Raw genomic sequence first — 18,722 nt, forward strand, 5'->3', positions numbered from 1 at the left:
AATTAAAAATATTTCCAGGCCTGAAATTTCTTTGGAGGTTGCATGCGGCAAGCCTAAGTTATCCTGCAAGAGTTTCTTGATGAATTCTATTGAAACTACAATATGTGCTCTCTCATGTAAAGTCAGGTTGTTAAAAGCTTTTCTGCAACTCAAGATATGCTTTACTTTACACCTGGTCTGGATGCATTTCTCATGTTTAGTGAGATCTCCTTTCTGAGTATAACGTTTCTGGCTTTCCCCTCCTGTATATGGCTTTAGTCCAGTGTGAATTCTCTCGTGAAATGACATTGTATTCAAGACTAAACATTATCTGACATTCAGAACACACATAAGGCTTTTTTTCCACCGTGTGAGTTCGCTCATGTCAAGTGAGAAGTAATTTGTAACCAAAACTTTGCTTGCATTTCGCGCACTCATAAGGTTTTTCCCCAGAGTGGGTTCCTCATGAAGCATAACACTGTCTTTCAGATTCAACCTTTTATGGCATAAGGATTTTCTCTAGTGTGGAGTTTCTCATGGTGAGATAGCGTTTTTCTCGACAGCTTTTCTGGCATTCAGAGCACTCATAAGGTTTTTCATCAGTATGGAGTTGCTTATAGTTAGTGAGGCTGTTCATGTAGAGTGAGATTGAGTTTAAAATTGATGCTTTTCTGGCATTCAGAGAACTGAAATATTTTGATGGTGTGTTTTCTTATGGCGCTTGTAACCATCTCTACCTCTGAATCTTGTCTGACATTTAGAGCACTGATAAGTCTATTCACTAGTGTGGATTCTCACATGTTCAGTGAGATGAGATTTTTGGCTGAAACAATTTTGGCATTCGGAGCACTGATAAGGTTTTTCCCCAGTGTGGATTTTTATATGCTCAGTGAGATTGCTTTTTTGACGGAAACATTTGTGGCATTCAGAGCACTGATAAGGTTTTTCCCCAGTGTGGATTCTTATATGCTGATTGAGACTGTTTTTTTGACTGAAACATTTGTGGCATTCAAAACACTGATAAGGTTTTTCCCCAGTGTGGGTTCTTATATGCTGAGTGAGACTGCTTTTGTCACTGAAACATCTCTGGCATTCAGAGCACTGATACGGTTTTTCCCCAGTGTGGAATCTCACATGTGCAGTTAGAAGTGATTTAAGTTTGAAATCTTTTGGGCATTCAGAGCACTGATAAGGTTTTTCCCTAGTGTGGGTTTTTATATGTAGGGTGAGATTTCTTTTTTCACTGAAACATTTCTGGCATTCAGAGCACTGATAAGGTTTTTCCCCAGTGTGGAATCGCACATGTGCAGTTAGAAGTGATTTAAGTTTGAAATCTTTTGGGCATTCAGAGCACTGATAAGGTTTTTCCCTAGTGTGGGTTTTTATATGCAGCGTGAGAAGTCTTTTTTCACTGAAACATTCCTGGCATTCAGAGCACTGATAAGGTTTTTCCCCAGTGTGGGTTATTATATGCAGCGTGAGAAGTCTTTTTTCACTGAAACATTCCTGGCATTCAGAGCACTGATAGGGTTTTTCCCCAGTGTGGGTTCTTGTATGTCGAGTGAGACAGCTTTTTTGACTGAAAGATTTGTGGCATTCAGTGCACTGATAACGGTTTTCCCCAGTGTGGATTCTTATGTGCCGATTGAGACTACTTTTTATACAGAAACATTTCTGGCATTCAGAGCACTGATAAGGTTGTTCCACAGAATGGATTATTGCATGTCGAGAAAGACTTTGTTTGTTACAAAACCTTTCCTGGCATTCAGAGCACTGATAAGGGTTTTCCCCAGTGTGGAATCTCAAATGTGCAGTTAGAAGTGATTTACGGTTGAAATGTTTTGGGCATTCAGAGCACTGATAAGGTTTTTCCCCAGTGTGGGTACTTATGTGCTTTGTGAGACTACTTTTTAAACGGAAACATTTCTGGCATTCAGAGCACTGATAAGGTTTTTCCCCAGTGTGGGTTCCTCTATGCTGAATGAGACTGTTTTTGTACATGAAATATTTCTGGCATTCAGAGCACTGGTAAGGTTTTTTGCCAGAGTGGATTATTAGATGACGAGAAAGACTTTGTTTGTTACAAAACCGTTCCTGGCATTCAGAGCACTGATAAGGGTTTTCCCCAGAGTGGATTCTCATATGTTCAGTGAAATAAGATTTTTGGTTGAAACTTTTTTTGCATTCAGCGCACTGGTAAGGTTTTTCCACAGAGTGAGAGTGGTTTCCCCCAGTGTGCATTCTGTCAAATTCTGTGAGATAAGATTTATGGCTGTATCTTATTTGGCACAGGTAACTTTTTTCCCCAACTTCAGTTATTTTGCCTCGCTTTAAGAGTCGGGCTTGTTTAGATAATGTTCAGCACTTATCTCTAAAAGACAGTGTGTGTAATCTTCTCAACACTTGAATTCAGCAAAAAATGTCAGGAACCAGCCCTGTAACACCTGTTGAAATTTTTCTAGCAGATAATAGTCTTTAAGTAATAGCCTCTCCGGCAGCAACTTCATTTGTGACTGAAGTTTTTCTCAAATCTATTTGTATAGGTTCTTAGCAATGCAGTAATAAAGTGTTAGTCTGATATTTAATGATTAAACTGATAAGTACCTTTTTGCACTGATGTAATGGCAGTAACTGAGGGTGTTAGAACGTGCAGAGTACTATTGTGGATCATTAGTTGCAGAACATCAGTTCCTTCTACTCTTTCTATGTTTGGTGTAAGGTTAAGGTTTGTAGTTCTGAAGACGAGGATTTATTTACATTAGCTATAGCGCAATGGTGATCCTTTAATCCATTTTTATATTTAACAGTTTTACATATCACTCCTGCACAACAGATAATGTTGAGGCGATTTACATAGAACTACAGAACAGTACACAATAAAAATGAAACAATCTGAGATGGTCATGAACACAATAAAGTGGTGAATATTTAAGGTTTTCGCAAGAGTGAGCAGAGTGGGTCGAGGTGTTATATCCCGATAACTCTCAAACTTGAGTAACTGGCTAAAAACGGTTGTTGAACAAAGGTGATTTTCCAATCTTTTGGTTGTTAACGTGTCAGCTTCGTAGTCTTCTTTCAGCGTCTTTTCTTTGATGGTATCCAGAAGAAACCTTTAGTTGTTACTTTCTTTTATGCAGTGTGTGTTTCCTCTCTCGAATTACATGATGCTTTAGATGAACGTTCTTCTGTCATGCTTAGGTAATTTGTCTTTCTGATAATATTTTAGATGAGGATGCTGAAGTGGTCTTCCTACATTATTTCTGAGGCTGTGTGCACAGATATGGCTTTGCTCTGGGTTAATGAAATGCAAAATTAGTGACTTCACTTACAGGTATAGTACTTTCCTCGCCACACTTAGATTTTTGGAAATTGTTTAAACGTATAATGCTGGATGTCCTTCAGTTTTTCAAAACAATCCTTCAAATGGAACTGACATTCAGTTGCTTAGTGCTAAATCTTGCTTTCTTCGTCCATAATTTCAATCACCTATAGTATTAAAATTAAATAGTTAATACATGTACATTTCCAAAAATATAACTAACAAACCAAATCAATGCAGAATTTTGAAAATGTTGAGCTGTTTTTCAGACAGAGCAGAGTGTAGAATGGTAGCATGAGAGTACTTGGATGTAGGAGGGAGGATTTGTAGAATTTTCAACATTTTATTAAGCACACAAAGGATACATGTACCCTATGGAATTGCAACATAGAATCCCAAAGGCAGATATTAAAGTCATATGGACCGGCACCAAACAGATATTTAAAAAATATATACTATTAATTAATTTGTAATGCAGATTTCTGGGAAGGGAATGACTCCTCCACGGACAACAGGCATTTCCCCCTGCCCTGAGTAACCTGCTACTTGTATCTGGTATCCTGACTTTTGAGTTCTGGCCTCTGCCGCACGCAAATCTATTGTGTGCTGCAAGGACTATGCCTAGACCTATCCCTCAACTATGGTCCAGAGTATGAATCAAGGGCAATGAAATTAAGGCGTACTTTCATGTGTTCATTTTATTCCACCTGATTATCAGTTGTTAGGTTTTTCTGCACCTGGATTTACTGGGTGCAGAAAACCAGGACACAATCTTTTTCCAGACAGAAAAATTAGACTGAAAAGTCGCATAAGACTCTGGGTGCAGCAGAAGCAGCTAAGACTTATGCTGTTTTTTTTTAATAACTGGGAGAAACACACAATTCTTCCCTCTGTTGGTGTTCACAGTCGTTGTTGGCCTGTGATTCGGCGTTGAGTGCAGAGCATATCGGTTAGAGCCGAGGGGCCGAGCCGAGGAGGAGTTGATGAGCAAGCGGGGCGGAGCTTGAGACGCCTGCCCGGGTTTGTTTTGTGACAGGTTTCCGCTCCCGAAGGCGCTTTAAGTTCTACGGATCTGCTGTGGGGGCAGGAATAGCCGCTGCCGGCACGCGGTGCTAAGGCGCTGCTGGTGCTGCTCGTGTGGTGGCTGCTGCAGGGCACCGAGGAGCACAGAGGGGCACAGAGGAGCCTTGGCCTGCTGCCTGATTTTTGTCAAAAATGTGTTTAATCGGGGGGGGCGTGGCTGGCCGAGCAGCGACATGGCCGTTTTCTAAGCGAGCTCCGCCGGCTGCGCTAATAATCCTGTTCATAATCCTGCCTGGGATGCGAAGTTCACGCATCTATCCTGACACAGAGGTTGCTGAGAGCGAGGGGCGGCTGAGGTGAAAATTTGCCGTTCCGGGTGCGAACCAACATTAAGTTATTGGCCTTGAAAGATCTGCCGGTGTGCTGCAGGTGCGGAGCCTGCCTGAGACGGAGCCCTGCTTGGGGGACGCGTCACACTATGGCCCGGTGCCTGGTAGGCCCATTTGTGCAGACCGGAGATATACACTCGGGACCCTGACATCGTGTAGGTGAGCGAGCCACTCCGCCTGATGTGTGCTGGGCGCGTGCATAAACAGACGACCATATCTCCGTGAGGGGGTGTGAAGCTGTGGCCGTGGTGTGTGCTGTTTGCCTGACCTTCGCGAGGCCTGGAGAACCGCCATCTGGAAAGCGGAGGGAAGATCTGATTATTTTGACCGGCGGGCTCCAGACATCCGCGCTCAGGATGACCATAAAGTGGTCATGCGGGGAGGATTTGTAGCACTGCCTCTACAGAGATTGAGCTGACCTTATACCAACGTGGCCGTATCATTGGGCTAAACAGAGACACATCGCCATTTTGCGCGCTTTCCGATGTGAGTGCTTGGGAACCTGACCCGAGTGGCGGAGGGAGTGCTGTGCGATAATTGTGCTGGTGAGAACCCCGGAATAATCCTTCGATCAGTTGACGTAGGCAGGAGAGACGGTAGGTGGTCCCCGCCGCCTTCAACTGCCGAAAGTATTGCTTTCGCCGCATCTGGGGGTTGTGGTGAACACCCTTTTGGATCTGGATCATTTGCTCATCGTTGGTGCCGGGCCTGCGCGATGCATTGCACATGACGCTTGGCCAGCTGATCTCGCCTGGTAACGACCGCGAGGTGGCCCTAGCTGGCGAGTATTGACCTCCTGGGGGGTCGGCGATTTATAGTGAGCTGCTGGCAGAATTTCCCATACCTGGCCCATTACAAAGGCTCTCGGGAAGTGAACATTGGTCCTGCACATTGGAGGACTGGGGTTTGATAGCGCCCACAGTCTCGGCCACACGTTTGCCTGCATCACCCCCTACATACTTACTACTTCCTGGCCGGGTCCCTATTATATTAATAACAATGGGCAAGGGCGACCCGAAACAACCTAAGATCAGATTTGAGCAGAAACGTCAAGCTAGACAAAATGACCAGGTTTGCGACAATACAGAGCTTAATGCACCTGACACTAATGCTGGAGGTGCGTTCCAGTCTTAGAAGTATTGACACTAAACTCGACAACATGACGTCTCAGCTTGAATCAGTTAAAACGCTGGTCGGAACACACGAAACACGCCTGGACTGTCTCGAAAACAGACACACGGAATGCTGCGAATTCCAGCAGGAGTTCAAACAGCATATCACTAATCTGGAGAAAGAGGTTGAACTTTTGCGCGCCAAGGCTGATGACTTAGAGGCGCGTTCCCGTAGATGAAACATGCGCATAACTTGTATTCCGGAGTCCACTGCCATTGACAGAATGGAGTCCTTTGTCACGGTCCTATTGCACAAACTATTCGATCCACACTTGTCTCAGGTCTTCACAGTGGAGCGTGCCCATAGGGCGCTGGGTCAGAAACCACCTGTGGGCGCACCGCCGAGACTGATCCTTGCCAAGCTACTTAATTATCAGGACAGGGATCTGATACTGCGTCTTGCAAGGGAGAAGGGTAAAATAACGCATAGGGGCAATGCCATCTCGTTTTACCCAGATTTCACCCCACTGGTGCAGGCGTCCAGAAAGGAATTCCTTCCAGCTAAGAAGCTCTTAATGCAGGCCGACATAAAGTACTCCCTTTTGTACCCAGCTAAACTGCGAGTGGTGCATGATGGTACTACTCATTACTTTACGGACGCTAAGTCTGCATTGAAATTCGCAAAACATGTTTGCAGTACCAGGCCAAAGAGGAAACATGCACAGCTGGGGGATGAAGTTGGTCGCCTAAGTGACAATGATTGATTCTACTAGTCTCGTTTTAAAACCCTCTGTACTTAAATAGAGAGCTCTTACTTCCGTTACAGGATTATGTTGGTTCACTGTACGAGTATCATACTATGGAACATTGTTGGTTTGCAGTTGTTGCTCTTTTGTGCCCTTGAGATTGCTGGGCTCTTGTGCTGATCTCCGTGGAGCACCCTGTGCGTTGGCTGCCACATAAATTTGTTGTTATCAAGATCGGTGGCTAGCAACCTAGGCTGAAATGCACAGCCACCCTGTGCAAACAGGGGTGTATGCTCAGGATACCACGCCCTCCAGGGGTGATTCCCAATGTTTGTAACTTTTATTTTATTTTTTTTATTTCCAGTATTTATAAAGCGCAACACTCATCCCGTGGGATATCACGGCGCTATGAAACGAGTTAGACTGCTGATGGCTATGCTGGGGGATTTAGTTTTTTGTGAAGAGGTGAGTTTTTAATTTTTGCCGGAATTGAAGGTAGTTAATGGTATGTCTGAGGTCTACAGGTAACTCATTCCACCTTTTGGCTGCCAGGTATGAGAAGGCACGTCCACCCGTTCTTGTCTTATGGATGCGTTTAGGTTTAGCCAGGGCTAGGTGATTCGATCTTAGGTTCCTGTTGGGGACGTAAAAATCAATTTTCCCTTGGAGGATGGTAGGGCCAGTTTTGTAAAGAGCTCTGTGTGCATGACAGAGTATTTTGAAGGTGGCCCTCTGGCGCATCGGTAGCCAGTGAAGTTTCCGGAGGCAAGCGGATGCTGAGTCTCGCTTGCCTTTATTGCAGACCAGCTTGGCCGCCTGATTTTGTAAAACCTGTAGGCGGGAGAAAAGTTGTTCGTTCATTCCTTCGAAAAGTGCGTTGCCGTAATCAAGGCGGCTGACCAAGAGGGCTTGGGTGACTGTGCGTCGACAATCCAGGGGTATCCAGGGAAAGATTTTTGCCAGAAGTTTGAGTATTGCAAAGCCCTTACCCCAGAGTGATCGTATGTGGTCCTTCATGGACAGTGCGTCGTCCATGATGATACCTAAATTTCTGGCGTGTTGTTTTGGAGTAGGGGCTGATCCCAATGGGGTGGCCACCATGTGGCGTTTCATGTCAGTTTTGCTCCTCCAAACAGTAGTATCTCCGATTTGCCGGCATTTAATTTTAAGCAATGGTTATGCATCCATGATGCCATTTCGGTGAGACAGCTGTGTAGCTTTTTCTTTGTTGTCTCCGACCTTTCATCCATTGTCACCATCAGCTGTGTGTCGTCGGCATAGGAACATATGCCGATGCCCCACTTTCTACCAATGTCAGCCAGAGATGAAACATAGACATTGAAAAGAGTGGGGCTCAGCGAGGCCCCTTGTGGGACCCCACGGCTGATGGGACAGGGTTTCGAATGAAACTGGCCCATGTGCACTGCCTGGGTACGGTTGCTAAGAAACGATCTAATCCAGTTTAGTGCTGAGGATTGCACTCCTTTACTCAAGATAGTGTTTAGTAGACAGTCGTGGGATACGGTGTCAAACGCCGCTGACAGGTCAAGCAGTATCAGAGCCACCGATCCACCTTGATCAGTGGTGCATCTGATACTGTCCGATACTGCCAGCAGCGTTGCCTCTGTGCTAATATTGGTTCTGATGCCGGTCTGTGAGGGGTCTAGGAGTGAATTGTTTTCCAGATATCGGGATAGTTGTATATTGACCAGTTTCTCCAAAGCTTTGGAGAGATACGGGAGCTGAGAAATTGGCCTATAGTTCTCCGGGTTGGAGATGTCAGATCTGGCTTTTTTCAAAAGGGGAGTCATGGATGCGTGTTTCCAGGCTTCTGGAAAAGTTGCGGTGGTGAGCGATTTATTGAAGAGTTTGGTGATAAGAGGGCAGAGTGTTGGTAAAATTTTGGAGAACACGAAATGGGGACAGGGGTATGCAGGAGAGCCGGATTTAACTGTTTTCAGAACTGCTGATACTTCATCTTCAGAGAATGGTTGAAGCAGTTAGGCAAGGTGTGTTGCCTGAGTCTGGTTGGTTGTTGCCTTTGTCTGTTATTGGGGTGAGCTTTTCAGGATTGTCAGGAACGGTGGGAGTGCTTAGAGGGGTGAAGGTAGTGTAGATTTTGTTAATTTTATCGACAAAGAAGGTGCTGATGCGTTCACAGGCCTCTGTTGATGGGGTGAGGGTTTGTGAGGTGCTGGACGGGTTGCTGAACTCCTTCACTATTTTGAACAATTCTTTAGCGGAATTGTGGTCCTCATGAATTCGTTGAGTGAAGTATGCTTTTTTTGCGTCTCTAATGGCCAAAAAGTATTGATTTCGTCTGGTGACATAGGCAGCTTTAGTTTCCGAGTCTTTAGTTTGTCTCCATCGGTGTTCGTCTTTTTGACATTCCTTTTTGAGGCTCTTTAGGAGAGGGGTATACCATTTCGCCGTTATAGTCGTTTTTTTTCTTGATTTCCGCATAGGGGCTAGTTTGTCTAGCGTTTGGCGAATTCCAGAATCTAAAAGAATGACGTTGTTACTGATAGAGGGGTCTTCCAGTATTGTGACATCTGTCTCAAGGAAGTGGGTTTGAAAGTTAGAGTCATCAATTAGTCTTCAGGCTCTATTGGTGACGGGAGGGGTGGATCTAAACTTCAGGGGTTTGCCAGGAAGTTTAAATGAAAAGAGTAGTAAGGAGTGGTCGGACCAGGACAGAGGGAGGATTTCTTTTATGGTGGTTGAATCAATATTAGTAAATAGAAGATCAAGGGTGTGCCCGGCTAAGTGCGTGGGGCCCTCGACCCACTGTTTGAGTTGTAGGATTTCCACATCGTATTTCAACTGGGCGGATCCGGGGGCGTCTGTTTTATCGTAATGAACGTTGAAGTCACCGACGACCATGTAGTTTTCCTGTTTTAAACATAGTGGTAGCAGTTGGTTCAATAATTTGGCGCTTACACTGGCTTGTTGCCCTGGAGGGTTGTAAACAACTGCGCCAGCAAGAATGATGAGGCCGTGGGATAAAATTTTGAATGGTAATATCTCATGTTCAGGGTACACAATTGTGTTTTCCGCAAAGCATGTCAGATGGTCTCTAAAGATCACGGCGACTCCGCCTTTCTTTTTCTTGCCTTGTCTGTTTTGTGTAACTATTTTGTATTCTGGGGGAAGGGCATTAGCGAGGTCTGGGGTATTAGAGTCCGATAGCCATGTTTCGGTAATAAAAACTAGGTCCGGGGTCCTGGATGTCAGCATGTCCCAGATTTCTAGGGCATGTTTAGGTAAGGATCTGGCATTAAGGTATAGGCATTTCAATTCTAGCTGATTTTTGGTAGAGTTTGTGCGGAGGTCAGTTGGGGGTTGGCCCATACTCGACCAGCGACAGGCGAGACAGGAGAAAGGTCCATACGATAGTCCGGGGCCGGTTTGATTGCAACGGTGAGATCTAACATCCGTGTTGAGGGCTAGTAGCTCGCTCCGTGTATACTGGATAAGTATCGGCGCAGATGGATTAAGGCCTATAGGGGGTATAGCCCCTAGTCCCGGCCGGTCGCGGACGGGCGCAGACGGGCTTGCCTTAGGCGCGCCTTCGGCGCGCAAACGTCGCGCCCGCTGCGCTCGCCCGCTGCGCGACCGAGGATTGCACATATTTTATACTACTCTGGGGTTGTGGGACGAGGGGGTGTGGCCTGAAAGGGGCGTGGCCTCCGCAGGGGGAGTGTGCGTGTAACGTCAGCGCTGGCTCCGCTGCGTGCACGGCTGTAGTCCGGTAAGTGAAATCACAACACAATTAAGTCTGTGACAATAATTTCTAAAAACAATAATAATCAAGTGACACAAAGTTTAAAAACAATGCTGCCTTACATTTCAATGTGTTTGCGCTATGCGTAATTTAGGGGGGGCTATGACACAACCTGATTGGGGGGTTGCTGTGGGTGGAGGGGGGACGGGGCTGTTGGGTTGTTTGGCAAGTGCTGAGTATTATTCTCGATTGTGCGGTGTGATCATTAGTCTTGGACATGCAACTAGACAATTACTGTATAGTGGTAATGCAGCATCAACATTGCAATGGAATTAACAGGGGTGTTAACTTAGAATATCCGCGGACTTAGAGATGGCAAAAAAGGGAGATTGATGCATGGATATCTTATAAGACACAAGATAGACATTTGCTTTTTGCAAGAAACGCACATTAACTCCACTCCATTCCCCAGACTAAAACACTCCAGATGGGGTTCGATTTATTCTGCCATCTACTCTAATTATGCCTGTGGGGTGGCTATCCTTATACGTAGAGGACTAGACTGGAAGGAACATACTGTGCACTGTGACCCTGAGGGCAGATTTGTTGTGATCTACGGCACCCTTCTGGGAAAGCCATTGGTGTTGGTAGCGATGTATGGTCCGAATGTTGATGACCCAGAATTCTTCAGATCTGTATGGGCGCAAATTGCATTGATGGATTGCTCAACAGTCGTTTGGGGTGGAGACTTTAATGTTGTACTGAACGATGATCTGGATCGCAAGGGAGCATCTAGACCGCTGCACCCACATGCCAGGCAGGCATTGTTAGACATTCTCCAAGAAGGTTTATTGCTTGACATATGGAGGTGTAGACACCCGAATGTGAGGGAGGGCACCTGTATTTCGAGTCACCATGCTGCCTGGTCAAGGCTAGATTACTGGCTGGTGGCGCCCGATGTGGCTGCATGGACAGTGTGGGTGTGTAATCAGGCTAGATCGCTATCTGATCATGCTCCATGCCTACTGGAAATCAGAATACCAGATGCTCCCACTCGGGCCTTCACCTGGCTTTTACCACCACACTCATTGTTAGACACAGCATTTACCGAAAAAATAAGAGCAGACATAGTCCAATACTTTGAAACGAACGCGGGCTCAGTATCAACGGAGTCTGTGCTGTGGGATGCATTCAAAGTGGTAATCAGGGGGCAGTGTATTGCATGTAGGGCAGGGGTGCTGCGAGCCATTAGAAATACACTAAGCAAGATTGAAGGGGAACTGAGGGCGGTGGAATCCCGTTTCTGCGATAATCCCACGCCTGAGTTAGCGGTTCAAATGAAGGCTAAACTCCTAGACTTTAACGAGGAGGCACAACGGGAGGTAAAGTTCCTGGGCAAACAAGCAGAAGCCGTAGGTACGGGGAAGGTGATAGACCTAGCAGGACCCTGGCTCACCTCATCTCCACCAGACCACAATCCACATACATACACTCCATTAGGGACCCAGATGGGGAGATGGTGGTAGGTCAGGAAGCAGTTCTTCACACTTTCGCTGACTCTAACCTATATAAAACCAGACAGAATGAGACTCCAGAATCCCTCGATACATATTTAGACACGAAAGCCTTGGTATGGTTTAACAACGCACACCGCCAATACATGGACGTCCCAATCACAGCGCAAGATATAGCCAAGGTGATTAAGAGTATGCCGTTAAATAAGGCCCCCAGCCCTGATGGTCTCAGGACAGCTTTTTATAAGACTTATGCAGAGGAACTGGCGCCGCGGCTGCACGCAGTGTTCGCTGAGGCCCTTGAAACTGGAATTTTGCCTAAGTCCATGCGCGAAGCCCTAATAATAACGCTTTTAAAACCAGATAAAGACAGCCAGTCGTTAGATTCTTATAGGCCTCTTTCCCTCATCAACGTGGATGTGAAAATCTACGCGAAAATAATTGCTGACAGACTGCAGCCGTTGCTACCGATGGTGGCCCTGCCAGACCAATCAGGCTTCATGCCGGGGCGCGCAACCTCCCATAACTTAAGAACTATATTCTTGGTGTTGCACTACCTTCATCCAACTGTACAAGCAACGGTCGTGTTTTTAGAAGCTACAAAAGCCTTCGACTCGCTAGAATGGCCTTATTTATTCAGAATCCTCAGCAGGATGGGATTCAGCCCACTATTCATTAATTTAATACAACTGTTGTACACTTCCCCTACAGCTAGGGTACAAGTGAACGGTTTACTATCCGAGCCCTTTGACATCTCACGTGGTACGAGACAGGGCAGCCCCCTGTCTCCGTTGCTTTTCGCCATTGCCATGGAGCCTCTTGCTGCAAGAATCAGACAACACCACACGGCGAGATGCATAAGTTTTAGTTCCCGTAGTCTATTGATATCTGTGTACGCATATGATGTCCCTCTGTATGTCTCAAACCCCACTGTAAACCTTAATCCTCTACTTCGCGAATTTGTAAAATTTGAAGGTCTGGCAGGTGTATCAATCAATTGTTCTAAATCTGTTGCATTCCCGCTTACAGACACTATCCCTGAAGTGAAGTCCGACTACCCCCTACGCTGGGAAGCGGATTCTGTTAAATATTTAGGCATTTGGATTAGCCGTAACATACAGGACATATGGGCCCTTAACTTTGGTAAAGCGGTGCACTGGCTGGAAACCAAAGTGGCTATTTGGAACACACTCCTTCTGTCCTTGGTCGGGAGGATCGCATTGGCAAAAATGGTGGTATTGCCAAAGTTCCTCTACCTCTTTGCGAATATCCCAATCCCATTAACAAAACACTTTCACACCTGTCTGCGATCTTCCTTATTATCACTGGTGTGGGCTGGAGGTCAGGCCAGAGTATCGTGGGCACTCCTGACACTACCACTCCGACAGGGGGGATTGGGCGCTCCTGACATGCAGCTTTACGCATTGTGTACGCAGGCTCTATTTGTTCATTTTTGGGTATATCCTATGCCGTACCAGCCTCATGTTGCAGTGGAATCAGACTCTGTGGCCCCGCTACCACTGAATGTAGCCTTATATAGCAAAACACCACGACCCTCCCTGGACATAGATACAGCCAATATGCTTAGGTGGGTGTGGCGAGAACTCCAGAAGAGAGCTCGGCTTCCGCTCCTGTCTGCACCAGCTATCCCGTTGAGATGCAACCCTATGTTGCCCTGCTTGGCTGTCAGTGGAGGGGATGTCTCTATACGTGGCGCACCATTGCGTACCTTTGCTGATTTATACCCGAATGGCGCGTTTCAGGACCCCCAACCGGGTGGCGACGACGAGCCCCTGACTTTCAATTATATTTTTACCTACCATAAGCTGAAACTGTCCTGCAGGGCGCTCTGGGGGTAGTTTCCTGAAGAACCTCCACAATTGCAAGCGCTCCAAAGCGTGCTCGCTAGGGCATCCCCCAAAAAACTGGTCTCTAGATTGTACAACAGTATGCAGGAGCACTCCCCTATTATGGTACCAACATCCATGCAGGCATGGAATGCGGAACTGGAGGACCGTCTGAAGCCGTCTGAAGCAGCTCATCAGAGGTCGCTCCCCCTCGCTCCCTGCCTGTCCCGAGACGCTTTTGCTGACGCTCTGCTGCAGAATTCACCCACTCGAGCGCTTCGGCGATATCGCAGCGCCTGGTATCGTTTTTACATATTTATTTATTTGCGCTGCTCATTGGCCCTGCATTGTGCTTTATTAAATAGCGCTTGGCTCTGAAAAGTGTTTTAATAATCGGCGACTGTGCCCCTGCTTTGTTGTGAGATACCCTACTCCATTTTGTTAGTTTGTTTACCTGGACCCCGTGTCTCCTCCCCGCTCCCGCCTCCCAGCTGCCCCTCTCACACACTAGTTTCGTTCTGCAGCCCCGTCCCCCACTGCCTCTGTGACCGTCTGAAGCAGCTCATCAGAGGTCGCTCCCCCTCGCTCCCTGCCTGTCCCGAGACGCTTTTGCTGACGCTCTGCTGCAAAATTCATCTACTCGAGCGCTTCAGCGATATCGCAGTGCCTGGTATCGTTTTTACATATTTATTTATTTGCGCTGCTCATTGGCCCTGCATTGTGCTTTATTAAATAGCGCTTGGCTCTGAAAAGTGTTTTAATAATCGGCGACTGTGCCCCTGCTTTGTTGTGAGATACCCTACTCCATTTTGTTAGTTTGTTTACCTGGACCCCGTGTCTCCTCCCCGCTCCCGCCTCCCAGCTGCCCCTCCCACGCTCCGCCCCCCTCCACTGTCCATATATAAGACAGATGAACCTACGTGCAGCGTCCACGCGCTGCGGCCGCGCCGAAGGTGCGCCAAAGGTAAGCCCGTCTACGCCCGTCCGCGCCTGGACCGCGCCCAGCGCCAGACCCCCTGGCCCCCGCCGTGCCCAGCCCACTAGATTCACATATGATGCCGCAACTCTCCTCGCCCTCAACCCCGGACGCAATCAATCAATCAATCAATCAAAGCATTTGTATAGCGCGCTACTCACCCGGAGGGTCTCAAGGCGCTAGGGGGGGGGGGACCGCTACTGCTCGAACAGCCAGGTCTTGAGCTGTTTCCTGAAGGCGAGGTGGTCCTGGGTCAGGCGGAGGTGGGTCGGGAGGGAGTTCCAAGTCTTGGCGGCGAGGTAGGAGAACGACCGTCCCCCTGTGGTGGCTCTTCGGATGCGGGGGACGGCGGCGAGGGCGTGGCCGGTCGATCGAAGCTGGCGATTGGGAGCGTAGAAGTTGAGGCGGCTGTTGAGGTATCCTGGGCCTTGGTTGTGCAGGGCTTTGTGTGCGTGGGTGAGGAGGCGGAAGGTGATTCTCTTGTTGACCGGGAGCCAGTGCAGGTCTTTCAGGTGTTCGGAGATGTGGCTGCGACGGGGGATGTCCAGGATGAGTCGAGCTGAGGCGTTCTGGATCCGCTGGAGTCTCTTCTGGAGTTTGGCGGTGGTTCCGGCGTAGAGGGAGTTGCCGTAGTCCAGTCGGCTGGTGACAAGGGCCTGGGTGACCGTCTTCCTGGTCTCGGTGGGGATCCACCGGAAGATCTTGCGCAGCATGCGAAGGATGTTGAAGCACGACGAGGAGACGGCGTTGACTTGTCTGGTCATGGAGACGGAGGAGTCCAAGATGAAGCCCAGGTTGCGTGTATGGTCTGTTGGTTTGGGTGTGCTGCCTAGGGCGGGAGGCCACCAGGAGTCGTCCCAGGCGGAGGGTGAGGATCCCAGGATGAGGACTTTCGTCTTGTTCGAGTTCAGTTTCAGGCGGCTGTTCTTCATCCATTCGGCTACCTCTTTCATCCCTTCGTGTAGGTTGGCTCTGGCGGTGGAGGGGTCGTTGGTGAGGGAGAGAGTCAGCGTAGGAGATGATGTTGAGGTTGTGCTGGCGTGCGATGGCTGCGAGGGGATTCATGTAGACGTTGAAGAGGGTTGGGCTCAGCGAGGAGCCTTGAGGAACGCCGCAGATGACTTCGGTGGCTTCTGATCTGAAGGGTGGGAGGCGAACTCTCTGTGTCCTTCCGGCGAGGAAGGAGGTGATCCATTCCAGTGCCTTCTCCTGGATTCCGACGTTGCTGAGGCGCTGTACTAGGGTGCGGTGGCAGACAGTGTCGAAGGCCGCGGAGAGGTCTAGGAGGATGAGGGCCGCTGTTTCTCCGTTGTCGAGCAGGGCTCGGATGTCATCGGTTGCTGCGATCAGTGCGGTCTCGGTGCTGTGGTTGGCCCGGAAGCCAGACTGCGAGAGGTCGAGGGATCCGTTCGACTCGAGGAAGGCGGCCAGTTGCTTGTTGACGGTCTTCTCGATGACTTTTGCGGGGAACGGGAGCAGCGAGATGGGACGGTAGTTCTTGAGGTCCGTGGGGTTGGCTGATGGCTTCTTTAGTAGGGCGCTGAGTTCGGCGTGCTTTCAGCTCTCCGGGAAGGTAGCGGTGTTGAAGGAGGTGTTGATGATGTCCTGCAGGTGGGGTGCGATGACAGCGTCGGCCTTGTTGAAGATGTGGTGAGGGCAATGGTCGGTCGGAGATCCGGAGTGGATGGAGTTCATCGTGCGGATGGTGTCTTCAGTGCTGATCGGGGTCCAAGCGCGGAGGATGGTGGTGGGGGGCGGTGGTTCGGTCGTGGTGTGCGTTGGTTGAGTGCTGAAGCTGTTGTGTATGTCCGCGATCTTGTTGTGGAAGTAGGAGGCGAGGGAGTTGCAGAGGTCTTGCGAAGGGGTGGTGTTGTTGTTTCCGGCATTGGGGTTGGAGAGCTCACACCACAATGCTGCGAAGCCACCCCAGGACGTACCCACGGTCCATTCGCCTGTCACACCTGCAAGTTCACCTGCTTCAGGACCCTCTCCAAATCCACTTCCTCCAAACATAGCTCCGACTCTAACCACCTGAAGTGCATCCTGCTAAACACCCGCTCGATCCATAGACACACCACTGAACTCTGGGACCTACTCGACACTGCGTCACCGGACATCTCCTTCCTTACAGAAACTTGGATGAACACATCATCAGCACCCGACATCGCTATAGCCATCCCGGACGCTTACAAGATCACCCAAAAAGACCGCACCAAACAAACAGGAGGAGGCATCGCCATCGTCCATAGGAACACCATCAAAATCACAACCAGCACCGACGATAATCTTGCCACCGCCGAACATCTCCACTTCCAGATCCACACCGACCCTAGGACCACACTTAGAGGCACCTTCATCTACAGGCCTCCAGGACCCCGTACTCAATTCAGCGATGACATCACCTTGAAAACAAACACAACAGCAACACCAACTCCCTTCTGGACAACCTGTCCAATCTCGGACTCAAACAACTTGTGGACACTCCCACCCATGTAGCCGGACACACGCTCGACCCTATCTTCACCTCCAGCAAGCACATTTCCTTCGACCGCACCACAGCCCTCCAAGGACGGACCACAGCTGTGTTCACTTCAGCTTCAAAACCACCTTGACCCACAACCGCCCACAACCTATTCCTCGAAGAAACTGGAACAAAATCACCTCCGACCAACTCCTCACATCACTCAACCAAAACCCTCCCACCCTCTCATTTGACCCAAACCAAGCGGCCACCAACCTCAAGCAATGGATCACCCACAGCGCTGACGAATTAGCACCCCTGAAAAAGCACCAGATCAATTCAGGCAGCAAAAAGGCCCCCTGGTTCAATGATGACCTTAAAAAATCTGAGAAGCTATGCTGCACCCTAGAGAAAACATGGAGAAAAAACCCAACCACCGACAACATGGCCACCCTCAAGGCGGCCACCCGCAAACACCACCAACTGATTCGATCCACCAAAAAATCAGCTTTCAAGGATCGTCTCGACAACAACGCCCACAACAGCAAGGAACTTTTCAACATCGTCAAAGAATTCACCAACCCCGCCGCAGCATCTAACGACATCACTCCCTCCCAAGACCTCTGCGATGCGTTATCCTCCTTCTTCTACAACAAAATTGCAGACATTCACAACAGCTTCGAGAATACTCCCGGCGAACAACCCTCCCCACCCCCCTCAGATCCTACACCGCCATCTAACAACCTCAGCACCTGGAACCCAATCACCACCGAAGACACCATCCGCCTAATGAACTCAATCCACTCTGGCTCGCCAACAGACCCCTGCCCCCACCACATCTTCAACAAAGCTGACTCCATCATCGCACCCCATCTCCGTGATGTCATCAACTGCTCGTTCAACTCTGCCACCTTCCCAGATAGCTGGAAACACGCCGAACTCAGCGCCCTCTTGAAGAAACCCACAGCAGACCCCTCCGAACTTAAAAACTACCGACCCATATCCCTCCTCCCCTTCCCCGCCAAAGTCATCGAGAAAGCCGTCAACAGCCAACTCGCCGCCTTCCTTGAAGCCAACAACTCCCTCGACCCCTCACAGTCCGGCTTCCGAGCCAAACACAGCACCGAAACCGCCCTCATCGCAGCTACAGACGACATCCGAACGCTACTGGACAACGGAGAAACAGTGGCCCTCATCCTACTCGACCTCTCCGCCGCCTTCGACACAGTCTGCCACAGCACCCTTATACAACGCCTCAGCAACATCGGCATACAAGGAAAAGCCTTGGACTGGATCATCTCATTCCTCGCCGGGAGAACTCAAAGAGTCCGACTTCCCCCATTCAACTCAGAGGCCACTGAAGTCATCTGTGGAGTACCACAAGGATCATCACTCAGTCCCACCCTCTTCAACGTTTACATGAGTCCACTCGCCTCCATCGCGCGTCAACACAACCTTAACATCATCTCCTACGCCGACGACACCCAGTTAATCCTTTCCCTCACCAAAGACCCCAACACCGCCAAAACCAATCTTCACGAAGGCATGAAAGAAGTAGCCGAATGGATGAAACACAGCCGCCTTAAACTCAACTCAGACAAAACGGAGGTGCTCATCCTAGGATCCTCCCCC

General features: G+C 48.8%; 1 protein-coding gene across 1 annotated transcript in view; it reads right to left on the minus strand.

Annotated features, from left to right (window-relative positions):
• Positions 1-477: 477 nt before the first annotated feature.
• The window catches only part of LOC147665616 (uncharacterized), a 232,184-nt gene continuing 213,939 nt past the window's right edge, over positions 478-18,722 (minus strand). The window contains exon 8 of the mRNA XM_086949642.1: positions 478-2,333. Coding sequence (XP_086805768.1) covers positions 754-2,333 — 1,580 coding nt within the window. The 3' untranslated portion in view covers positions 478-753. The remainder of the gene's footprint in view (positions 2,334-18,722) is intronic.

Source organism: Lissotriton vulgaris, unplaced genomic scaffold, assembly GCF_964263255.1.
Source record: "Lissotriton vulgaris unplaced genomic scaffold, aLisVul1.2 SCAFFOLD_732, whole genome shotgun sequence".
Classification (NCBI taxonomy): domain Eukaryota; kingdom Metazoa; phylum Chordata; class Amphibia; order Caudata; family Salamandridae; genus Lissotriton; species Lissotriton vulgaris.